This window comes from Pinus tabuliformis, chromosome 6 (assembly GCF_031772625.1).
Source record: "Pinus tabuliformis cultivar Carrire ecotype Pingquan chromosome 6, CPIR1, whole genome shotgun sequence".
Classification (NCBI taxonomy): domain Eukaryota; kingdom Viridiplantae; phylum Streptophyta; class Pinopsida; order Pinales; family Pinaceae; genus Pinus; species Pinus tabuliformis.
Genome location: NC_142292.1, coordinates 1,564,203,119 through 1,564,225,830, shown reverse-complemented (window position 1 = coordinate 1,564,225,830; position 22,712 = coordinate 1,564,203,119). Strand labels below are relative to the sequence as shown.

At 34.1% G+C, this 22,712-nt stretch overlaps 1 protein-coding gene across 10 annotated transcripts; it reads right to left on the bottom strand.

The window, feature by feature from the left end:
- Positions 1-10,331: 10,331 nt before the first annotated feature.
- LOC149264727 (mannan endo-1,4-beta-mannosidase 6-like) lies at positions 10,332-22,290 on the bottom strand. Of its 10 annotated transcripts, none has more exons than XR_016259815.1 (5): positions 22,004-22,289; positions 21,159-21,525; positions 20,582-20,759; positions 19,780-20,421; positions 16,977-17,573 (listed from the first exon to the last, which is right to left on the bottom strand). XR_016259815.1 is itself a non-coding variant. In XM_089428819.1 (4 exons), exons 3-4 carry the CDS (start codon positions 20,641-20,643, stop codon positions 12,285-12,287), a joined length of 333 nt encoding a protein of 110 aa, XP_089284945.1. In that variant the 5' UTR covers positions 20,644-20,759; positions 21,159-21,525; positions 21,916-22,290; the 3' UTR covers positions 10,332-12,284. The 10 variants fall into 10 exon arrangements, 1 of the variants encoding a protein (XP_089284945.1); XR_016259821.1 differs by having other exon boundaries at positions 22,041-22,289; XR_016259813.1 differs by lacking the exons at positions 21,159-21,525; positions 22,004-22,289 and having other exon boundaries at positions 19,780-19,876; positions 19,985-20,066; positions 20,300-20,421; positions 20,582-20,946.
- Between the last annotated feature and the right edge of the window lie 422 nt (positions 22,291-22,712).

The window sequence follows — 22,712 nt, the reverse complement described above, 5'->3', positions numbered from 1 at the left end:
TGATTGGTCTACTCTCATGATTCGGATGTCGATATGGAGTTTTTAGATTTTCTTCTGGCGAAGATGTTGTTGAATTGGTTATGGAACATTCACTTGGGATGTCCATTGTCTGAACTGCAACATCTAAGTGTGTCGTTTCTTTAACTGACTTGTCTTCTTGAGTTGTCATATTCACTCGATCGGTATTTGTTGTTTTATCATCAACTTGAATTCCTACATTTGATGCTTCTTTCTCGATAAGTTGTTGTACCTTGTTTTCTAATGACTTCTTATCCTTCTTAAGTTTCTTAATTTGTAACAATAATTTTTCACTATGGTTTTTAAATCGAGAAACTTCTTCATTTTTGTCAACATTGATTTTGTCAATTTCTTTTTGCATATTTTGTAATACCTTTTTACGTTCTTGAGACATTACTTTTGCAATATCTGAGATATCTTCTAGTGTTACTGAATTTGGTTTTAGTGTAAAATCTTGGAGCGTTATTTTCTTCTTCTTGTAAGAAAATGTTAAAAACTTCTTCTTTGTATTTAGAATAAAGGAACCTAGAGTTTCCATCCAAGGTAAACCCAAAACAATGTCACTATCGTTGAAACGTAAGGTTTTCACGGTGAATTGTGATGTGAAAGTATAATCTCCAATATTTAGGTGTAGATTGCTTATATCGTATTGTTTGCCAAAAATATTTTTTTCAACTATATTTGATTCAAAAATCACCAATTGGTTAGCACATTTAGGACTAACATAATTACTTCTTTCAGCAAGACAGATAGAGATTATGATGTCTATTCCTGCAAGTGATCCTTTGATTTTAAATAGTGTGTAAACACATGTATTAAAGGTTTCAGGAAACCTTTCATTACCAGTCTCCATTTTTTCCTTTTCTATATATATATATATATATATATATATATATATATATATATATATATATATATATATATATATATATATATTTCCAAATATTTCCCCCTTTTATATATATATATATATATATTTATATATAACTAACCAGAACTGGTAATAGGCATAAGACCATCCATTTTGGTTCTATATTTTTTCGGAGAAAATGTTTAGCCAATTTCATGCGTCCAACCAGAAAATCCTTTCTTCTTCTAATTTTTTCATCCTCCCATCTGTCCATAGTAGATTCTTGGTTCTCTTCCAATCTATTCCATTTCAATTCCACCAAGTTCTTCCATACCATATGTGAACAATCTATAATCATTTGCAGATCCAGACCCATTAGTTGTTTCCCGATAGCATCTCCCCCAGTAGCTATTTCTCTCTTCCAATACCCCGAGGAAAGAGGTAATAAGGAGGAGCAGAGAGGTAATGAGGAATACCTTTTTATTAAAAAAATACTTATTTATATTGTTGCCCTCTATATATGTATGTATTTCTTTATATTAAGACCCCTTTTCAAAATAACTTTATTATCTTATAATAATAATAATAGTTTCACTTCTTTTCTTCTTTTTTTAATAATAAATTGGTCCCCTTTTTTATATACTTAATTATTCCCTTGATAAATTTTTAATGTTACCCCACTTAATAAATATAAAGGTCACGTCTTTTCATATGAGACGGTCACGATGTTAAAATACCACGGGCTATTACCATGGGTTGTTTTTAAAACCTCCATTAAAATGTTCTCCACGTAAAAAAGTAAAACGTATTCCTTTTGTTTTTTGTTTTCTTTTTTTAACTTTTTAAAATACCATGGGCAATTACCATGGGTTGTTTTTAAAACCATGGGCTTATCCACGTAAAAAGTTTTAAATATACTTGGAAAGATTCCCTTTTATCTTTATTATGCACTTATTTTATTTTATTTTTCTTTTCTTTTTTTGAATTTGATTTTTTTTCTATATTTTTTTAATCTCTTTTTTTTATATGATTTTTTTTAATTAATAATCTTTATTATTATTTTTGTTTTATATATATATATATATATATATATATATATATATATCCAAAGGCCTGGTAGCGAGACGGAGAATCCCCAAATATTTAGCGAAACGCTTGAACTACAACAATAATAAATTTGATGAAGAGTCGATAGCCAAAGACTTGGATCGAAGAACGAGCTCTGTGCACTAATTAAGCAACCTAGAGGACCGAACTGCTCTGATACCAAATGAAGAGAACAAAGTTCCTTCTACAAATTAATTACTCCAAAAGACTTGGAATATCAAGATATCCATGAGAATACAAATATTATATTAAATATATGAATAAGAATGATAATAAGATGAATGATTTACAATGAGAACAAGAGGCTTTCTTATATACCAGGCAAGTGTCTCTTCATGAAGAGTCATGTCTCATTTAGACATGTCTCTTCAACCTAATTACTAATTAACTAATAATTATTTATGCTTATTATCATTTACATTATTTTACATTATTTATATATATTTTATTCGTTACAGACTTTCTCCACATAGTTTGTCAATGACCACTCCAACCCATAGCTTACATGCACCGTAAAGAAATACATTATGCCACATCAGCATGGCAGAGTTCGATAAGGGGTTGGCAAGAGAGGTCAGTCAAGTAGCTACCACCTAGAGGATCTAGCCTAGGGAAAGGAAGTGGCTCCTCATCCAATCCACCCACCTAGCTCCTAGGAGCATGCTCCTAGTTTGGAAAATAATGATTGAAAATATTGAAAACTTAGAATTCTTTTTGAACAACTTACTAAAGACAAACATGACGACGACGACGTGATTATTTCCTTCATGAATGACCTTCAAAGTAACCAATGGCATATGAAGGATAAATTGGCTAGTCTGCAAAGGAGACAATGACATATGCAAGAATATCTGGATCATTTGGAATGTTGTTTGGCCAATATGGAAAAGCATGTAGATTGTGAATTTCAGCCTTTGCCACCCCTGGTGCACTACCAAAGAATCTTGCTCCGGTTACTTCCTTATATTCAGAATGGCTCTTTATTGTATATTGATCTTGATGGTTTTATAGTTTAGTGCTCCTTTCCATTTCTAGATTATCAACTCTTTTGGTAATGTGTAATCATTTTTTATAGCTACCTATTGATCAACCAATCTAATAAAAAATAAAACCCATAATATTTTCCATAAATAAAAAAGCTACACTTACCAAAAAAAAAACAAACAAACAAAAACAAAACACCTCTTATAAAAAAAGCATATATTCTCAATCATTAATCATAATGCGGAATCGAGAATAAATAAACATTTCGAACTTAAAAAACAATTTAGGTGTTACGGAGTGAAAACAAACTATTACAACTTGGCTGGTATGGTTAGGTATTGAAGTGTCCAAAAATTAACAAATTTCACAATAATTTAAAATGGTTATAAATGGTTTAAATTTAAACACTAATCATTTTAAATGGATGAAATGATAAATATAAGTATATAGGTTTTTTAATTCATTTTTATATTAAAGATATTAACATTTACATTAAAAATAAGAATATATTTTTTAAAATATTTAACTTTTATCATAAGTTTGTAGAAATATTGAAAAAAATATTCATTTAATTCAAACTTCAGATAAAACTTATACATTTCTCAAGTTCAAAATTCAAATTTTATTTTTTAAATATTTAACTTTTATCATAAATTTGTAGAAACATTGAAAAAATATTCATTTAATTCAAACTTCACATAAAACTTATTCATTTCCAAGTTCAAAATTCAAATTTTAAGCTAGAGGGTATGGATTAATTTGCATCTTAATTCAAGGTGTATTGATTAGTCCATTGCACTGCATAGTATATGTAGCTAAATGGATGTGAATTAGGCAAATGGATGGTTTCAACAAATATGTTTATAGTTTTATTTAGTTATAGTATTGAATATGTTTATAGTTTTATTTAGTTATAAGATTGAAATTTGACAAGTATAACATAGATTCATTTTTTATTGACTGAGTGTTAAAAGGATCAAATCATTTAGCATAATGCAAATCATTTTTTGAATTTAAAATTTGAGGAAAAGTTTGTACTTCTTCTCAAGATAATGCGAACTATTTTTTAAATGGAAAATTTTAGGGGCTAATATTCTCAATTGGGCTAATCTTCCATGCTTTTTTTAGGAAAAAAAATCTCCAATTTCCATTTTTCTGAAAATTATTTAGCCCAAATTTTATAGTATAAAATTACTTTACCTTAAAAATCCCCTGTATGTTATAGAGACTATATAAAATCATTAGAAATTTGAATATTTTTGCAAAAATATTGTTATAAATTTTATAGTTTTCATATTAGGGACTAGTAAGATTAGAAAAAGTTTCTAAACTTTAAGATAATTTTTCATCCTTAAAATTTTCCTTGAGATAGATATGTATTGATTTTGAGCAACACACTAATAAAACTCTCTCTTTGACATTCAAATATTTTATTTGTGATTCACATTCTCCACATACATTCAAATATTTTATTTGTGATTCACATTCTCCACATTAAAATGTTAAGACATGCCCCTCGTATTGAAAACATATATCCTTTTTAGTTATTAATATTTTCATAATATTACATACCTGTTCTAGTAGCTTGAATTAAATAATTGAAAAAAAAAAGAGGCTATTAATGGAATGATATCTCTATATATAATATTAAAATCTTTTATGAAATATGTATTGAAATATTTGATTTATAACTCACATTAAACTTTTTTCCTTTAATTAATATTTTTTTAAATATTATACACCAACTCCATATTAAGAATGACATAAATTATACATCTTGATATTTAAGAAAAAAAAATCATTTAAAGTAATCTAGTTTTCTCTATATAAAATTATGTCATTTAATCTAGTTTTATTATTAATATCTTTTTGTTTTAAATATTACATGTTAATTGAAAAATAAAATGTATAAGACATCAAGAAATGGAAATACTATTATTTTTGCATCAACTCTATGTTAAGTAGTGAAAGAATAAGTAATATTTTATTTATTTTCAATTATTTTATTTCTTTATATAAATTTGATGTAAAATTAAAATGGAAATTGAAGTATTTTATTTATGGTGACAATTGATTTTTGTTGTTATTATGATTATATGGTGTGTTTATTTTAGAAGAGGATTTCCAAAATTTTAATTTTATTATCAATAAAAAATATTTAATTTGCATAGAATATTCTTGAATATTCATAGTAATATACACAGATTTATCACCAACATAGTTATGCTCTTTTGTAATTAATTAAAAAAAATTCATGACAACAAATATCATATGAAGTGAGTTATAGTTTCTTGGGCATGTGGTATTGATAAGTCATGCTATTGTAACTATATATATATATATATATATATATATATAATTTTTCTAATAGTAATAATAATTATTATTATTTTTATTATTATTATTATTATTTAATAATTATTATTATTATTATTATTTAAAATAAAATTATAATTTAATTAGTTTTATGATTTTTTTAATTTTAGTAATGTGAGATGTTTGTGTAGTAATTGTCTTAATGTTTATCTATGTTAATTTAAAAGGTTGTATCAATATTTTTTTTAAATATAATATCATGGGCAACATCTTCATCATACTACACTGTAAAACTTCTCAAGCAATAATAATTTATCTATTAACTAGAAATTGCCCCCAAAGGTGTAAAGGTACACCCAAGGAATAGCAGATTTGGAAGTGAATTATTTTGAAAAACTCAAAAAAAAAAAAAGACACAACAACAACAACAAAAAACTCTTATTCCTAATAAAATAAATATTATATAAATGGTTGGACAGAGGAAGATGAAATTGAGCCTCTACTATTGGTTGAATCTACCCAGCCAAACCCATCACAAAACACCTTCAGTGTAAAAATAGAGAAAATAAGAAAAAATAACATATAAAGAAAAAGTCTTTAATCAAATAATAAAGAAGAATATTTTTGAGATGCTAATAAGAAACCTAATTTATAAAGTGAATATTTAAAATGGGTAGAAAAATTGAAAATAAAAATTATATTAATTCAATAAGCTAAATTTTTAGTATTTTAAATATTTTGATTGATTTAAAATTTTGAAAAAATATAATTTTAAATGGTAATTGATTTAAAAGTTTGAAAATTTATAATTCTAAATGGTTGAAATTGTATAATTTAATTGTTATAAGATTTTGTAGAAAACTAAAGTTAATTGTATAATTGAATTGTTATAAGATTTTGTAGAAAACTAAATCAATTTTAGTATCAAAATGCAATTTAAATGAAAAAACCTTATAACTAAAAAAACACAACCTTCAAATATTTTAAAAATAAAACATTGCTTCGTCAAAATAGCCTTTTTCTATAGAAACTTAAAGCTTTGGAGATTCGTGCAATGTTTTTGATTTCGATAAAAAGACAATAAACTCTGAAGAGATGCCAGCGCAGAGACCTAAGTCTACAGAAAATGGAAGCGCGAGCATAAAAAGTGGTTAATCTTATGACAATGGAAGTAGTGAGACTGAGTCGATCCACAATGCAAATTGTGAAGGAGAAGGTCTTGCATTCTGAAGGACAAGGTACAAAGTAGGAGTCTGAAAATTGAGCCTTCAAGAATATAGGTATCAGAGCTCAGGGTGAAGCTTTGTGCAAAAGATGACAGAGAAAACAAATACCAGAGAACCTTTCAACCTAGTTTTTTTTTGTTGCTTTAAATCGCCATCATTCAAGAAAATCACAATTTCCAGGCAACCCTGCCTGGACATTAGAGCACCCAAAAATTTGTCATTGATGAGAGGGAGTTAGTCTCAATTTCCCTATGGAACATGTCATCTAGGAGGTTAAAGTTGAAGAAGAAAATAAAAAGAATCTTTGAGTTTCTAATGATACAAAGAATCTTTGAGTTCCTAAGGATACATGAATTCCATCAGGGTTTTTCTCACCCCCATCTGAAAGAAGTCCATGAAACAACCTCGTGATGCATTGCCCACAAAAAATAAAAATGTCCAAGAAACAATCCAGTGATGCATTGCCTAGAAAATTCAGCCCTCAATGATGCTTTGTCTAGAAAAATTCAAAAAAGTCCAAGAAACAACCCAGCGATGCATTGCCCAGAAAAATTCACCCCTCTTGTGGGATTGATGCTGAAAGTATGAATACTATGGATGCCCTTGAAGATCGAAAAAATAGATTAAGACTTCGCGTTTGCCCTGCATTTGGGAATGATAAACTCATTGCAGAGAAAGAATACAAGAAGCAGAGAATACAAGAAGAGAAGCAGGAGTTGAAGACAATTTTCCTCCTTGAATTAGAAGACGAAACGAAGATTTCCATGGAAAATATTATGACTTTCTTGCCAAGCGCCCATTGGAGGAATTAAATGAAAGGATCCTCAGGCTTTACGTAAAGTGGGCAAAGAAAAATTGTATCAGAATGGGTATTTAATGTTTTTCATATTCATGATGTTTTATCATTGAATCATTTTATATACATTTTATTGTTGACATAAACTGCAAAAGGAAATTTATAAATTGTACATAGTCAAAAGCCAAGCCAAAATGGTATGCAAACATATTCAATGAACTCAAATCTGAACACCTGAAAATAAATGCAGGGGAAGCAATGAATTCAATAACTGTGTAGCATATATTAATGCAATAACAGACTTTATGTTTTGTTTGGCGTAATACACATCAGTAGTGCACAGAACAATACAATATATAATGTGATCATTCAGTTTGATCAGTAATTCCTTTGATATGTATTTCAATATTTAGCTAACAAAATTGTTCGATATTTGACTGCATCAGATCCTGAAGCTTTGGTTGGAACTCATTAATGGTCTCCAGATTTGGCTTCCAAGATCTACATGTCCTCAATCTTAGTTGTGCAAGCGCCATTGAAAGCTCTGGAACGCCCTCTAAATTTAGCTTCGGCACCGCAGACTCCTCCTCCTGCACCTCCTCACTAATTTGTTTCTCCTCTTCCATGAATAAATCATCATTTTCCCTTTCTGACAGGATGGGATGCATGAGGAAGTCTCCGAATAGCGGCAAGATTCTGGTGCTTGAGCTCCATTTGCTTGCAGTTTTCATGGTGGAATCAACCTTGAATGCCAGGAAGGTCATGTCTGTTTTAGAGAGTACCGAATATAGCTTGGTCATGGGTAGAAGAAAATAAAAATGCCCCAAATCCAGATCTGGAGATCATTGGCGTGGCATACAAAGTTCTCAGGATTGTCCAACGTAAGCTTGTTGCCTTTATTATCCTCTGAAACCCCTGAACGCTTCCATCTGAAGGTATAGAGTTCGAAGCGCACAAAACAGAATTGCCCATGGCTTCCCCTATTCCCTGCCTTTCTGCAGTTCTATGAACGGTCTGCACCTGTGTGCATGGGGTACAGGGCATTTATGAAGTACGCCTCCCTCCATTTGATATATAGGATAAAAGAATGTAAATGTAACAGCTGGCTATAGCGCAATTCTCGCCTGAATCATTTTAAGTCCGACAAAAAACTGACATAATAAGAAATAGAAAATCATTTGTTTATGTGAAGTTGAGACCCACACGCATTCACTCACTTCTTGTAATCTCATCCATATATGTAAAAAAGTGAATGCATAATAGCTGCAAGCCCAACACTGCATCAGTAAGCTTCATCTACTCAATAAAAGTATGGCTAGCAATTGTCTTCTAGCGGTTTCTGGATCTGTTAAAAGAGCAACTGCCAATCTTTTGGAACGTCGAGAAAGAAGACATAATTATGCTAATCACTGGTAACCCTACTCAGTGAAATCTTGTCCAAAAAAGTATAATTAATTTGAAATTTTCTAATTTTTGTGTTTTGAGGAGAATGAAATTAAGGCTTTATTATGGGTGAATCTGTCAAGCCAAACCCATACTATTGGTTGAATCTGTGGAGCCAAACTCATCATAAGAACACCTTCCGTGTAAATATAACTAGCAATTGCACCACATGTTGCAATAAGAACACCTTAAAGCATGTTGCGGAAACTTGGATAGTATTACTTTGGTGATCTAAGGGGACTTACCACTACACATAGTGGCATGGAGGGGAGTTCTTCTCAAACCATCTCTCCATGCACTGATTGCCTTCTCATAGAACATCCCATTGCTAAACCTCACCATACACAGGCCACCGGGCCTAAGACTCGTTCATATGACTGGTCTTGCGACAACACGATCTCAAACCCATCTCCCATATGATCTTTGTCCTCTGGAAACATTAGTTGCAATACCAGGCTCCCTCCTCCTGCTCCACCCATTCTTGAAGACCATAGCACACTCTCATACACAACCTCCATGAAACTCTCCCTGTATCCTCCATCTCTTTTACGGATTCCAAATTCAGAGAATAACAGAGGAATTTTCAGTGTCTACTCACAGTCTTCGATGTGAACCCGTGTCCAGTTTTTCACAAACGAGAAATGACAGTCTCGAGCACTGTTCTCGGAAATCTTGTGCAGAAAGATACCTTGGTGTTAATCTTGTTAAGGGCAGGCTCATAACCTTAACATTAACTATATGAAACCTTGTAAAAAGCTTGAGTATTGCACCAAGATAAACAATCGAAGATGTTTCATTTCAGTGAATATGGGTATGTCACTCTGTGTTATATAACATCATTGAACTATGATGGAAAAGAATGAATGTGCATAATCTCAAAAGAGTAAATATACCCTGAATCTTTTCATCTTTATATGAAAATGTTTTCACAGTTTGAACTCATGTTGCCGATCAAATGTTTTTAGAAGAAATTATGTTTGTGTGGGAAACCAAAGAGAAAATATATCTTAACCTTGAACTTTTTAAATGAAAAGAAGTTTGGGAATGAAAGTTTACACAATCTGAACTGATGTTGTGGATAATATGCTCCTAGAAGAAACTGTATTGTGTGTGGAAAATTTCTGAGGATTGTCCACCCACCATCAGGAACAAACAACGCTATTTTCATTGGTAGTGCATCCCTCAAAACATCAAACATTTCCCACACCCAACACAGTTTCTTCCAAAAAGATTCGATTGACAACATGAAAAGAAGTTTTATCCATTGATTCAAAATAAGTTACACTGCAATTTGTTTTATCCCTTGATTCAGGGTTGAGATAGATGAAGCCAACAAACTAGCACTTAGCAAGAAACCAATCTTGCTTTGGTAGGAGAGTTCAAAGATGCACAGATAGCTTGCAAATGGGGAAAGGATGCTACAGTCAATACAATGCAACACAAGTTAGAAGAAGTTTGATCTCACAATAGGAGAAGACAAAACATATATTAGAACAAAGATATAAAAGAAGACCGGAAGTAGATAGTTTGGATGTATTTATTTTTTGCTTCCACATGTTTCAACTGTCATTTATTGATTTAAGCTTATTGATTGGCAATGTAAATTTTCCCATGTGTCTTCACCTACAACAGGTGACATTTTCAACACTGCCAGGGATGAAAATACTTGTAACTCAGCTTGGGATGGATCTAGGCTGGTATTTATTGGAAGAACACAAATAGACTCAAGACAAATACAAAATTACAACCTTACATGAATAGCTACAAGAACCCTAGAGACAAAATTTAAATAACAGGAAACCTTAAGCAACAACTTAAATCCTAGATGCCTAAACTCTTGAAAATCAATTAGAACTCCAAGAATCAATCGAGTCACCAAATACAAGATAAAAATCAATACTGCTGGTTGAAGATTTGCAAAAGTAGATTATCTTTTCCATCAACATTCAAATTCCCGAAAGCAATAATTTGTAGGACTCAAAGCATTTTATACTGTTTTTTTGTCTTGTTTTTATTTTTTGTGTGTGAGAGAGACTAGAGGAATAAAAAACTAAGCCAGTCTTGTACTGACATGACATGGTGTTGATTACGACTACTACCACTATAATATCTAGTTGAGGGTTACACTAGTGAAACACCCATAGGGCACCCATTCACTAACTGTTTTACCCACTGTGGGCATTATATTGTTTATGTCATAGACAAAGAACTAGATGCATTTATATGTGCTTTAATATCCACTTTCTTCTTTTACACAAAACAACTCTTTTACTCATCAGTGCCCAACCGTTGATGGGGTGACTAATCCATTTAGTTTGGGAGAACCCACAACTTTAAGAAGACACTAGCTTCCATACCAGGCTCCCTTCTGCTGCTCCACCCATTCATGAAGACCTTAGCACACTCTCATACACAACCTCCATGAAACTCTCCCTCTATCCTCCATCTCTTTTAGGGATTCAAAATTCAGAGAATAACAGAGGCATTTTCAGTGTCTTCTCAGTCTTCGATGTGAACCCGCGTCCATTTTTTCACAAACGAGAAATGACAGTCTCGGTGACTAATCCATTTAGTTTGGGAGAACCCACAACTTTAAGATCAGGGTTCATAATTGGTTGTCCAGATTTCATTCAGGAATAGCATTTTCAGGAAAGATGCAGATAAAGATTTTCTTGCAATTGGTGTCAGAGCTGATAGACTATTACTCCTTGTCTATGTAGGTACGGGTAACCTGTCAGCTCAAGCATTAGCTCCATAATATATAATTCTTGATGTATTCTTTGTTGATGAACTATAAGATGCATTTTCCAAAAATGAAAGAAAGGCACGCTTAAAATTAACATGCCTAATAGCAATCTGCCATGTGTACCATGACCTTTAAGTGTTCAGCCATACTGTGTCAATTCTGGTATCGAACAACAAAGTTTTTCATTTGGCTTACAAGTCACAACCCACTGGACTTAGTGCTCTTACTGAAACCCATATCCAAAACATGATGACAATATTTCAACAGGGTACTCTACAACCCCCATTAATGAAGAAGAATAAATACCAGGATAAATTCTACAAATTAAATTGGAATCTTGACCATGCACCCATGGGGTACATCTCTCTCTTTTATGATTACTTGGCAGATCTCCGGACTAGGCCCTTACCTGAGAAAAGAAGCCCAATTCCAGTGAAATCCTCAGAGACCTTATTTAATAGACTTCTTGAGCACTATGTCGCATATTCAAATGGGCTTAAAATTTCTATGAGCAATAACTGCATTAAAAGGGTCACTCCCCATTCTCAGAAACACCGAAGGCCAACCAAATGGAGAATCTGTTTTCACTGGCTTCTTCAAGTCTTTTATTATCTCAGGTTATGTGAACCCAGTCACACATTGAAAATAATGCACAACAAGCTGAATCCTACTGTAATCTGTACCATCTCTCCATGCACTGATTGCCTTCTCATAGAACATCCTATTGCTAAACCTCACAATACACAGACCACCAGGCCTAAGATTCATTCATATGACTGGTCCTGCGAAAACACGATCTCAAACCCATCTCCCATATGATCTCTGTCCTCTGGAGACACTAGCTGCTATACCAGGCTCCCTCCTGTTGCTCCACCCATTCTTGAAGACCTTTGCACTCTCATACGCAATCTCCATGAAACTCTCCATGTATCCTCCATCTCTTTTAGGGATTTCAAATTCAGAGAATAACATAGGCATTTTCAATGTCTTCTCACAGTCTTCGATGTGAACCCACGTCCAGTTTTTCACAAACGAGAAATTACAGTCTCGATCACTGTTCTCGGAAATCCTGTGCAGAAAGATACCTTGGTGTTGATCCTGTTAAGGGCAGGCTCATAACCTTATCATTCACTATATGAAACCCTGTAAAAATCTTGAGCATTGCACCAAGATAAACAATCGAAGATATTTCATTTCAGTGAAAGATGGGTATGTCACGCTGTGTAATATCATCATTGAACTATTATGGAAAAGAATGAATGTGCATAATCTCAAAAGAGTAATTATACCCTTTATATGAAAATGTTTTCACAGTTTGAACTCATGTTTCCGATCAAATGTTTTTAGAAGAAATTATGTTTGTGTGGGAAACCAAAGAGAAAATATATCTTAACCTTGAATCTTTTAAATGAAAAGAAGTTTGGGAATGAAGGTTTCCACAGTCTGAACTGATGTTGTGGATAAAATGCTTCTAGAAGAAACTGTGTTGTGTGTGGAAAATTTCTGAGGACGGTCCACCCACCATCAGGAACAAACAACGCTATTTTCATAGGTAGAGCATCCCTCAAAACATCAAACATTTCCCACACCCAACACAGTTTCTTCCAAAAAGATTTGATTGACAACATGAAAAGAAGTTTTATCCATTGACTCAAAAGAAGTTACACTGCAATTTGTTTCATCCCTTGATTGGAGTTGAGATAGATGAATCCAAAAAACTAGCACTTAGCAAGAAACCAATCTTGCTTTGGTAGGAGGGTTCAAAGATGCACAGATAGCTTACAAATGGGGAAAGGATGCTACAGTCAATACAATGAAACACAAGTTAGAAGAAGTTTGTTCTCACAATAGGAGAAGACAGAACATATATTAGAACAAAGGATGTAAGATCCTTGCTGTTGGCATTAGGGCACAAGAGATAGTCTAATCTTGCATTTTGTGTAAACTAATGCTAAGCACAAAGATATAAAAGAAGACCGGTAGTAGATAGTGTGGATGTATTTATTTTTTGCTACCACATGTTTCAACTGTCATTTATTGATTTAAGCTTATTGATTGGCAATGTAAATTTTCCCATGTGTCTTCACCTACAATGGGTGACATTTTCCACACTACCAGGGATGAAAATACTTGTAACTCAGTTTGGGATGGATCTAGGCTAGTATTTATTGGAAGAACACAAATAGACTCGAGACAAATACAAATTTACATCCTTACATGAATAGCTACAACAAACCTAGAGACAAAATTTAAATAACACGAAACTATTAGCAACAACTTAAATCCTAGATGCCTAAACTCTTGAAAATCAATTAGAACTCCAAGAATCAATTGAGTCACCAAAAACAATATAAAAATCAATACTGCTGGTTGAAGATTTGCAAAAGTAGATTATCTTTTCCATCAACATTCAAATCCCTGAAACAATAATTTGTAGGACTCAAAGCATTTTATATTGTTTTTCTTGTCTTGTTTTTGTTTTTTGTGTGTGAGAGAGACTAGAGGAATTAAAAACTAAGCCAGTCTTGTACTGACATGACATGGTGTTGATTACGACTACTACAGCTATAATATCTAGTTGAGGGTTACACTAGTGAAACACCCATAGGAAACCCATTCACTAATTGCTTTACCCATTGTAGGCATTATATTGTTTATGTCATAGACAAAGAACTAGATGCATTTATATGTGTTTTAATATCCACTTTATTCTTTTACACAAAACAACTCATTTACTCATCAGTGCCCAACCGTTGATGGGGTGACTAATCCATTTAGTTTGGGAGAATCCACAACTTCAAGGAGACACTAGCTGCCATACCAGGCTCCCTCCTGCTGTCCACCCATTCATGAATACCTTAGCACGCTCTCATACACAAACTCCATGAAACTCTCCCTCTATCCTCCATCTCTTTTAGGGATTCAAAATTCAGAGAATAACAGAGGCATTTTCAATGCCTTCTCAGTCTTCAATGTGAACCTGCGTCCAGTTTTTCACAAACGAGAAATGACAGTCTCGGTGACTAATCCATTTAGTTTGGGAGAACCCGCAACTTTAAGATCAGGATTCATAATTGGTTGTCCAGATTTCATTCAGGAATAGCATCTTCAGGAAAGATGCAGATAAAGATTTTATTGAAATTGGTGTCAGAGCTGATAGACTATTACTCCTTGACACTTGTCTATGTAGGTACGGGTAAGTTGTCAGCTCAAGCATTAGCTCCATAATATATAATTCTTGATGTATTCTTTGTTGATGAACTATAAGATGCATTTTCCAAAAATGAAAGAAAGGCACGCTTAAAATTAGCATGCCTAATATCAATCTGCCATGCGTACCATGACCTTTAAGTGTTCATCCATACTGTGTCAATTCTGGTATCGAACAATAGAATTTTTCATTTGGCTTACAAGTCACAACCCACTGGACTTAGTTCTCTTACTGAAACCCATATGCAAAACATGATGACAATATTTCAACAGGGTACTCTACAACCCCCATTAATGAAGAAGAATAAATACCAGGATAAATTCTACAAATTAAATTGGAATCTTGACCATGCGCCCATGTGGTACATCTCTCTCTTTTATGATTACTTGGCAGATCTACGGACTAGGCCCTTACCTGAGAAAAGAAGCCCAATTCCAGTGAAATCCTTGGAGACTTTATTTAATAGACTTCCTGAGCACAATGCTGCATATTCGAATGGCCTTAAAATTTCTATGAGCAATAACTGCATTAAAAGGGTCACTTCCCATTCTCAGAAATGCCAAAGGCCAACCAAATGGAGAATCTGTTTTCACTGGCTTCTTCAAGTCTTTTATTATCTCAGGTTGTGTGAAGCCAGTCACATGTTTCAACTATCATTTATTTATTTAAGCTTATTGATTGGCAATGTAAATTTTCCCATGTCTCTTCACCTACAACAGGTGACATTTTCAACACTGCCAGGGATGAAAATACTTGTAACTCAGCTTGGGATGGATCTAGGTTGGTATTTATTGGAAGAACACAAATAGACTCAAGACAGATACAAAATTACAGCCTTACATGAATAGCTACAAGAACCTTAGAGACAAAATTTAAATAACAGGAAACCTTAAGCAACAACTTAAATCCTAGATGGCTAAACTCTTGAAAATCAATTAGAACTCCAAGAATCAATCGAGTCACCAAATACAAGATAAAAATCAATACTGCTGGTTGAAGATTTGCAAAAGTAGATTATCTTTTCCATCAACATTCAAATTCCTGAAACAATAATTTGTAGGACTCAAAGCATTTTATACTATTTTTTTGGGTCTTGTTTTTGTTTTTTGTGTGTGAGAGAGACTAGAGGAATCAAAAAATAAGCCAGTCTTGTACTGACATGACATGGTGTTGATTACAACTACTACCGCTATAATATCTAGTTGAGGGTTACACTAGTGAAACACCCATAGGGCACCCATTCACTAACTGTTTTACCCACTGTGGGCATTATATTGCTTATGTCATAGACAAAGAACTAGATGCATTTATATGTGCTTTAATATCCACTTTCTTCTTTTACACAACAACTCTTTTTCTCATCAGTGCCCAACCATTGATGGGGGTGACTAATCCATTTATTTTGGGAGAACCCACAACTTTAAGAAGACACTAGCTGCCATACCAGGCTCCCTTCAGCTGCTCCACCCATTCATGAAGACCTTAGCACACTCTCATACACAACCTCCATGAAACTCTCCCTCTATCCTCCATCTCTTTTAGGGATTCAAAATTCAGAGAATAACAGAGGCATTTTTAGTGTCTTGTCAGTCTTTGGTGTGAACCCGCATCCATTTTTTCACAAACGAGAAATGACAGTCTCGGTGACTAATCCATTTAGTTTGGGAGAACCCACAACTTTAAGATCACTGCTCATAATTGGTTGTCCAGATTTCATTCAAGAATATCATTTTCAAGAAAGATGCAGATAAATATTTTCTTGCAATTGGTGTCAAAGCTGATAGACTATTACTCCTTGTCTATGTAGGTACGGGTAATCTGTCAGCTCAAGCATTAGCTCCATAATATATAATTATTGATGTATTCTTTGTTGATGAACTATAAGATGCATTTTCCAAAAATGAAAGAAAGGCACACTAAAAATTTACATGCCTAATAGCAATCTGCCATGTGTACGATGACCTTTAAGTGTTCAGCCATACTGTTAATTCTGGTATCGAACAATAGAGTTTTTCATTTGGCTTACAAGTCACATCCCACTGGACTTAGTGCTCTTACTGAAACCCATATGCAAAACATGATGACAATATTTCAACAGGGTACTCTACAACCCACATTAATGAAGAAGAATAAATACCAGGATAAATTCTACAAATTAAATTGGAATGTTGACCATGCACCCATGGGGTACATCTCTCTCTTTTATGATTACTTGGCAGATCTCCAGACTAGGACCTTACCTGAGCAAAGAAGCCCAATTCCAATGAAATCCTAAGCACTATGCTGCATATTCAAATGGGCTTAAAATTTCTATAAACAATAACTGCATTAAAAGGGTCACTCCCCATTCTCAGAAACCCCGAAGGCCAACCAAATGGAGAATTTGTTTTCACTGGTTTCTTCAAGTCTTTTATTATCTCAGGTTGTGTGAAGCTAGTCACACATTGAAAATACTGCAGAACAAGTTGAATCCAACTGTAATCTGTACCATCTCTCCATGCACTGATTGCCTTCTCATAGAACATCCTATTGTTAAACCTCACAATACACAGACCATCAGGCCTAAGACTCATTCATATGACTGGTCCTACAAAAACCCGATCTCAAACCCATCTCCCATATGATCTCTGTCCTCTGGAGACACTAGCTTCCATACCAGGCTCCCTCCTGCTGCTCCACCCATTCTTGAAGACCTTAACACACTCTCATACACAACCTCCATGAAACTCTCCTTGTATCCTCCATCTCTTTTAGGGATTCCAAATTCAGAGAATAATAGAGGCATTTTCAGTGTCTTCTCACAGTCTTCGATGTGAACCAGCGTCCAGTTTTTCACAAACGAGAAATGACAGTCTCGATCATTGTTCTCAGAAATCCTGTGCAGAAAGATACCTTGGTGTTAATTTTGTTAAGGGCAGGCTAATAACCTTATCATTCACTATATGAAACCCTGTAAAAAGATTGAGTATTGCACCAAGATAAACAATCAAAGATGTTTCATTTCAGTGAAAGATGGGTATGTCACGTTGTGTAATATCATCATTGAGCTATGATGGAAAAGAATGAATGTGCATAATCTCAAAAGAGTAAATATACCCTAAATCTTTTCATCTTTATATGAAAATGTTTTCACAGTTTGAACTCATGTTGCTGATCAAATGTTTTTAGAGGAAATTATGTTTGTGTGGGAAACCAAAGAGCAAATATATCTTAACCTTGAATCTTTTAAATGAAAAGAAGTTTGGGAATGAAGATTTCCATAGTTTGAACTGATGTTGTGGATAAAATGCTTCTAAAAGAAATTGTGCTATGTGTGGAAATTTTCTGAGGATGGTGGGTGGAAGAGCAAATATATCTTAACCTTGAATCCTTTAAATGAAAAGAAGTTTGGGAATGAAGATTTCCATAGTTTGAACTGATGTTGTGGATAAAATGCTTCTAAAAGAAATTGTGTTGTGTGTGGAAAATTTCTGAGGATGGTCCACCCACCATCAGGAACAAACAACATTATTTTCATAGGTAGGGCATCCCTCAAAACATCAAACATTTCCCACACCCAACACAGTTTCTTCCAAAAAGATTTGATTGACAACATGAAAAGAAGTTCTATCCATTGATTCAAAAGAAGTTACACTGCAATTTGTTTTATCCCTTGATTGGGGTTGAGATAGATGAAGCCAACAAACTAGCACTTAGCAAGAAACCAATCTTGCTTTGGTAGGAGAGTTCAAAGATGCACAAATAGCTTGCAAATGGGGAAAGGATGCTACAATCAATACAATGCAACACAAGTTAGAAGAAGTTTGTTCTCACGATAGGAGAAGACATAACATATATTAAAACAAAGGATGTAAGATGCTTGCTTCTGTTATTAGGGCACAAGAAATAGTCTAATCTTGCATTTTGTGTAAACTAATGCTAAGCACAAAGATATAAAAGAAGACCGGTAGTAGTTAGTGTGGACATATTTAGTTTTTGTTGCCACATGTTTCAACTGTCATTTATTGATTTAAGCTTATTGATTGGCAATGGAAGTGGAGAAACAAGTATCTGTTTCAAAACAAACAAAAAGATTTTCAGCTAGTTTTCTACAAGATCATCTCTCTCTATAACTCTTTTTCGCCCCAGATCATACAATATAAAAACAAAATCAGGAAACAAAAAATTTCTCAATTGAAATTCCCTAGGGCTTTTTTCGATGGGGCAACGCAAAACGGGATATGTGCCTGTGGTATTTTCATTTCTATGAATGAACATCAAAATTTCTCCATTCACTGGAATGGTGGAGAAGGCACAAATAACAAAGCTGAAGCAATGGCACTTTCAGGTCTCCTATATCTCAGTGCTTTCCTAAACATCCCGGCTCTTCATATCTATGGAGATTCTAAAATCATAATTGATCATGTCACTGGCAAACTTTCCATAAAAAATCAAATGCTAACAGGATGGATGAACAGAATCGATTTTTTCTGGAAAGGAAAAAAGGATTATTCTATTCAACATGTGGACAAATCACAAAATGTACAAGCAGACAGTTTGTCAAAGAAAGGGCTACTAATACAACCGGGTAAATGGAAAATGGACATTCTTCTGGGTAATATTACTTACCAGATAGAGGATTTTTCCCTCCCTAGAACATAATCTGTATCAGTTTCTTTCTCTCCTTGCTTTTTGTTTCTCATTTTTGTTTCTGGCCACTGGGTCTCTCACAATGTCCTTTGCAAAGCAAGTTTTTCATCTTTTGCAGGTGATGTTCCTATATCAAGATTTATCTCACTCTTGCCTAACTTTTTGGTTTGTATACTGATTTCATACATATATCCTATGTTTTGTCACATATCTCTGTTTTCCCTCCTTGTACTGTTTATAGGAGGTAATGTTTTTATGGTGACTTTTTATAGACTTGTTAATTCTATGTTTTTTGTTTCTGGTATATCTCTGCCAGACTATATGTAAATTTGCAACTCATCTGATATTAACACAAAAGCATGCTTTTTTCGTACTAAAAAAATTCCACGTGTCTTCACCTTCACCTAGAACAGGTGACATTTTCAACACTGCCAGGGATGAAAATACTTGTACCTCAGCTTGGGATGGATCTAAGCTCGTTTTTATTGGAAGAACACAAATAGACTCGAGAACTGCATGTCATTTCTTCCCACCATACTCATGATGGCTCCTGTTCATTCTCCATCCACATGATCAAAACAAACTCAAACAGAATACTTGTAGATTTCCAAAACAACTCTCAGATTTGTGATAATTTGATCAAGAGAAATGAGGGTACCTGTGAATATCTATGTAGTCAGCAAAAGAACCAGTGAAACCATCAGATAAAAATTGGCTCACCAATTGACAAATGGAATTGACTGTGACAAACCCCAGCACCAATCCCACGCACAGAAATAGACCAGAATCAGAATAAACCGAAGAAATTAAAAGTAACAATAAATCCAAATGTATTAAATTTCTTCCAACACAATATCGTTCATCCAATTCTTCTAAGCTGAAAATGAAATGAAACCCCATTCGCTGCCATGAGAGCTCAGCATTCATCCATGGATATGGGGAAATCGAAAACCCCATGGTTTTTCAGAAACACCTTTGATTCATCCTCTGGAAATCACATATTTTGCTGCCAGTCGTTTTCCGTGTTCCCAAAGGCAAAAGAACCAGTGGAACCACCCGATAAAAACTGGCTCACGAATTTACAAATGGAATTGACTGCAACAAACCCCAATGCCAATCCCACACACAAAAATAGACAAAAATCAGAATAAACCGAATAAATTAAATAAAATTAACAGTAAATCCAAATGTATTAAATTTCTTCCAACACAGTATCGTTCATCCAATTCTTCTCAAGTTGAAAATGAAATGAAACCTTGTTCGCTGCCATGAAAGCTCAGCATTCGTCCATGGATACGAGGAAATCAAAGACTCCATGGTTTTTTCAAAAACACCTTTGATTCATCCCCTGGAAATCACATACTCTGCTGCCGGTCGTTCTTCCCAGTGTTCGCCATCATTTGGCCGGATGAATATCGTCTTCCCGCAGAGTCCTACAACAACAATAAGAAACACACAAAAAATTACAGGCCTAAGTGATGAGTATGGACTAAAGATGGGTATTGTTTCAGTTACTAAGTGATGAGTATGGACTAAAGATGGGTATTGTTTCAGTTATAAAGAGAGAGTTTTGATCCAATGGTGGCAAATATTTTTAGGGAGCCACTGTCGTAGCGGTAGTCCCTGCCAGGGTTGAGAACCTGGGCCCGCTTGTTTTGCGTTGTTTCGGTTGAACTTTACATAAATATTTAAATATAACAGAACGATCGCCGTTATCAGTCTCACAACACTTTATAGGATCTCTAAAACAATGCAATAACTTGGATGACCAAAATTCAAAAATAAAAACAAAAAAATTAAAATTGTTTGAAATCCCAAAAGTTAAATCTAACCTTCTTGGAATCTTGTATAACAGCGGCCCCTCAGAAAATCTAACGTTATGGGAATCAGACGGATTATGACATGTAACCTGAGTGAAAGAATATTACGGTTTTCACCCGAAAATGAAGTTGAAGAAGCGCATCTACTCTCTTTTGCCACAGTCCGCCTTGATATCCTTTAGTATCCAGCAACAAGGTTTTGATCTGCTCGGCTGTAACATCGCCCCATATGGATTGCTCATGACTTGTGTAAAACAACAGAGTTAGAGCGCACGACGAAGTACATCCAGAACCCTGATTGTGGATAGAAGTAACCCGGGCTTCTACAACAGAACATGTGGATGTTCAGCGCCTTCCCTTCTCTTGTCCTCACGTCCACCTGAATTTCTAACACAGAGGATATCAGAAGCGATTCTCTTCCTCAGCGATTACATTCATACCTAAAAGAGATTACAAGCAATCCAAAAACGAGACATGATCACACAAAACCATTGAAACTTGTGTACAGAAGGAGATTTAATGGAACATGTGACATTTCACTGTGATAAACAAAAGAGGATCCATAAAATTTTGGGGAAGACAATCATAGGCAGCTGTATGCCACTTAATACAAAAAGGCTTTATGCTAGATGTGGTGTCTAATTGCTCTCATTTTTGTATTTATCTGATGTATTTTGGTATTTTCTGTTCAACTTGCAGATCCCAAGTGCACTGCCTCGAGGACTGTACATGTCACATGATGCCATTACAAGCCTTATGTGCCACTTACAGATAATTATTTTTTGTTTTCACTTGACGGAATCAGCGCGATGGTAGTGTTTGCTTGGCTGTCTTTAATTCTGGACTAAGCAACAAACCTCGTTAAGAAATTCGGGGTAGTTTGAGTACAAGGACCTCAAGTTGAAGAAGATAGACACGAGCTCGATATAGAGATTATTAATACGCAGTGGAAACTCCTCCATTTAATCAGCGGCATCTACAACGTTGAAACCCTATCCATTTTTTGAACGAAAACCTCAGGGTCACTTACCATTAATAAGCCACATCTCAACCAACATTCAAATATAAAACTCTCGCTGATGACAAATTTATCCGAAAAAATGGTGAAATTACAGAAAAATAAAGGCAAATATAATGTATTTTACTTATATGCTGAAACAGCACCCTCGGTATCACCTATTACAAAACGCTTTCCAAGCAAAATATCTGGTATTTGCACCCGCATTACAGGCCCAATATATCTCTCAATCAGTTGAACTATATGAGAACCAACCACTAAAATGTAAATATCGTGCACAATAAAGTCTAAACTATGTACACAACCTGTCCACCATTAAAGCCATGACAAAGTGAAAAAACCTGTCCACCATTAAAGCCATGACAGAGTAAAAAATTAGCGTCAGTCCGAATTTTGATCCACAATTTCCTAGATCGTGACATTGTAAGAAATTACAGTCAATCCAAATTGTCATGAACCAAATTCCCTAGAGCATGTAACAAGCTAACAACTCATGCAGTGAAAAGTTCCATAAAGAGAGTAATAATAGACAAAATTAAAGTGTTTTG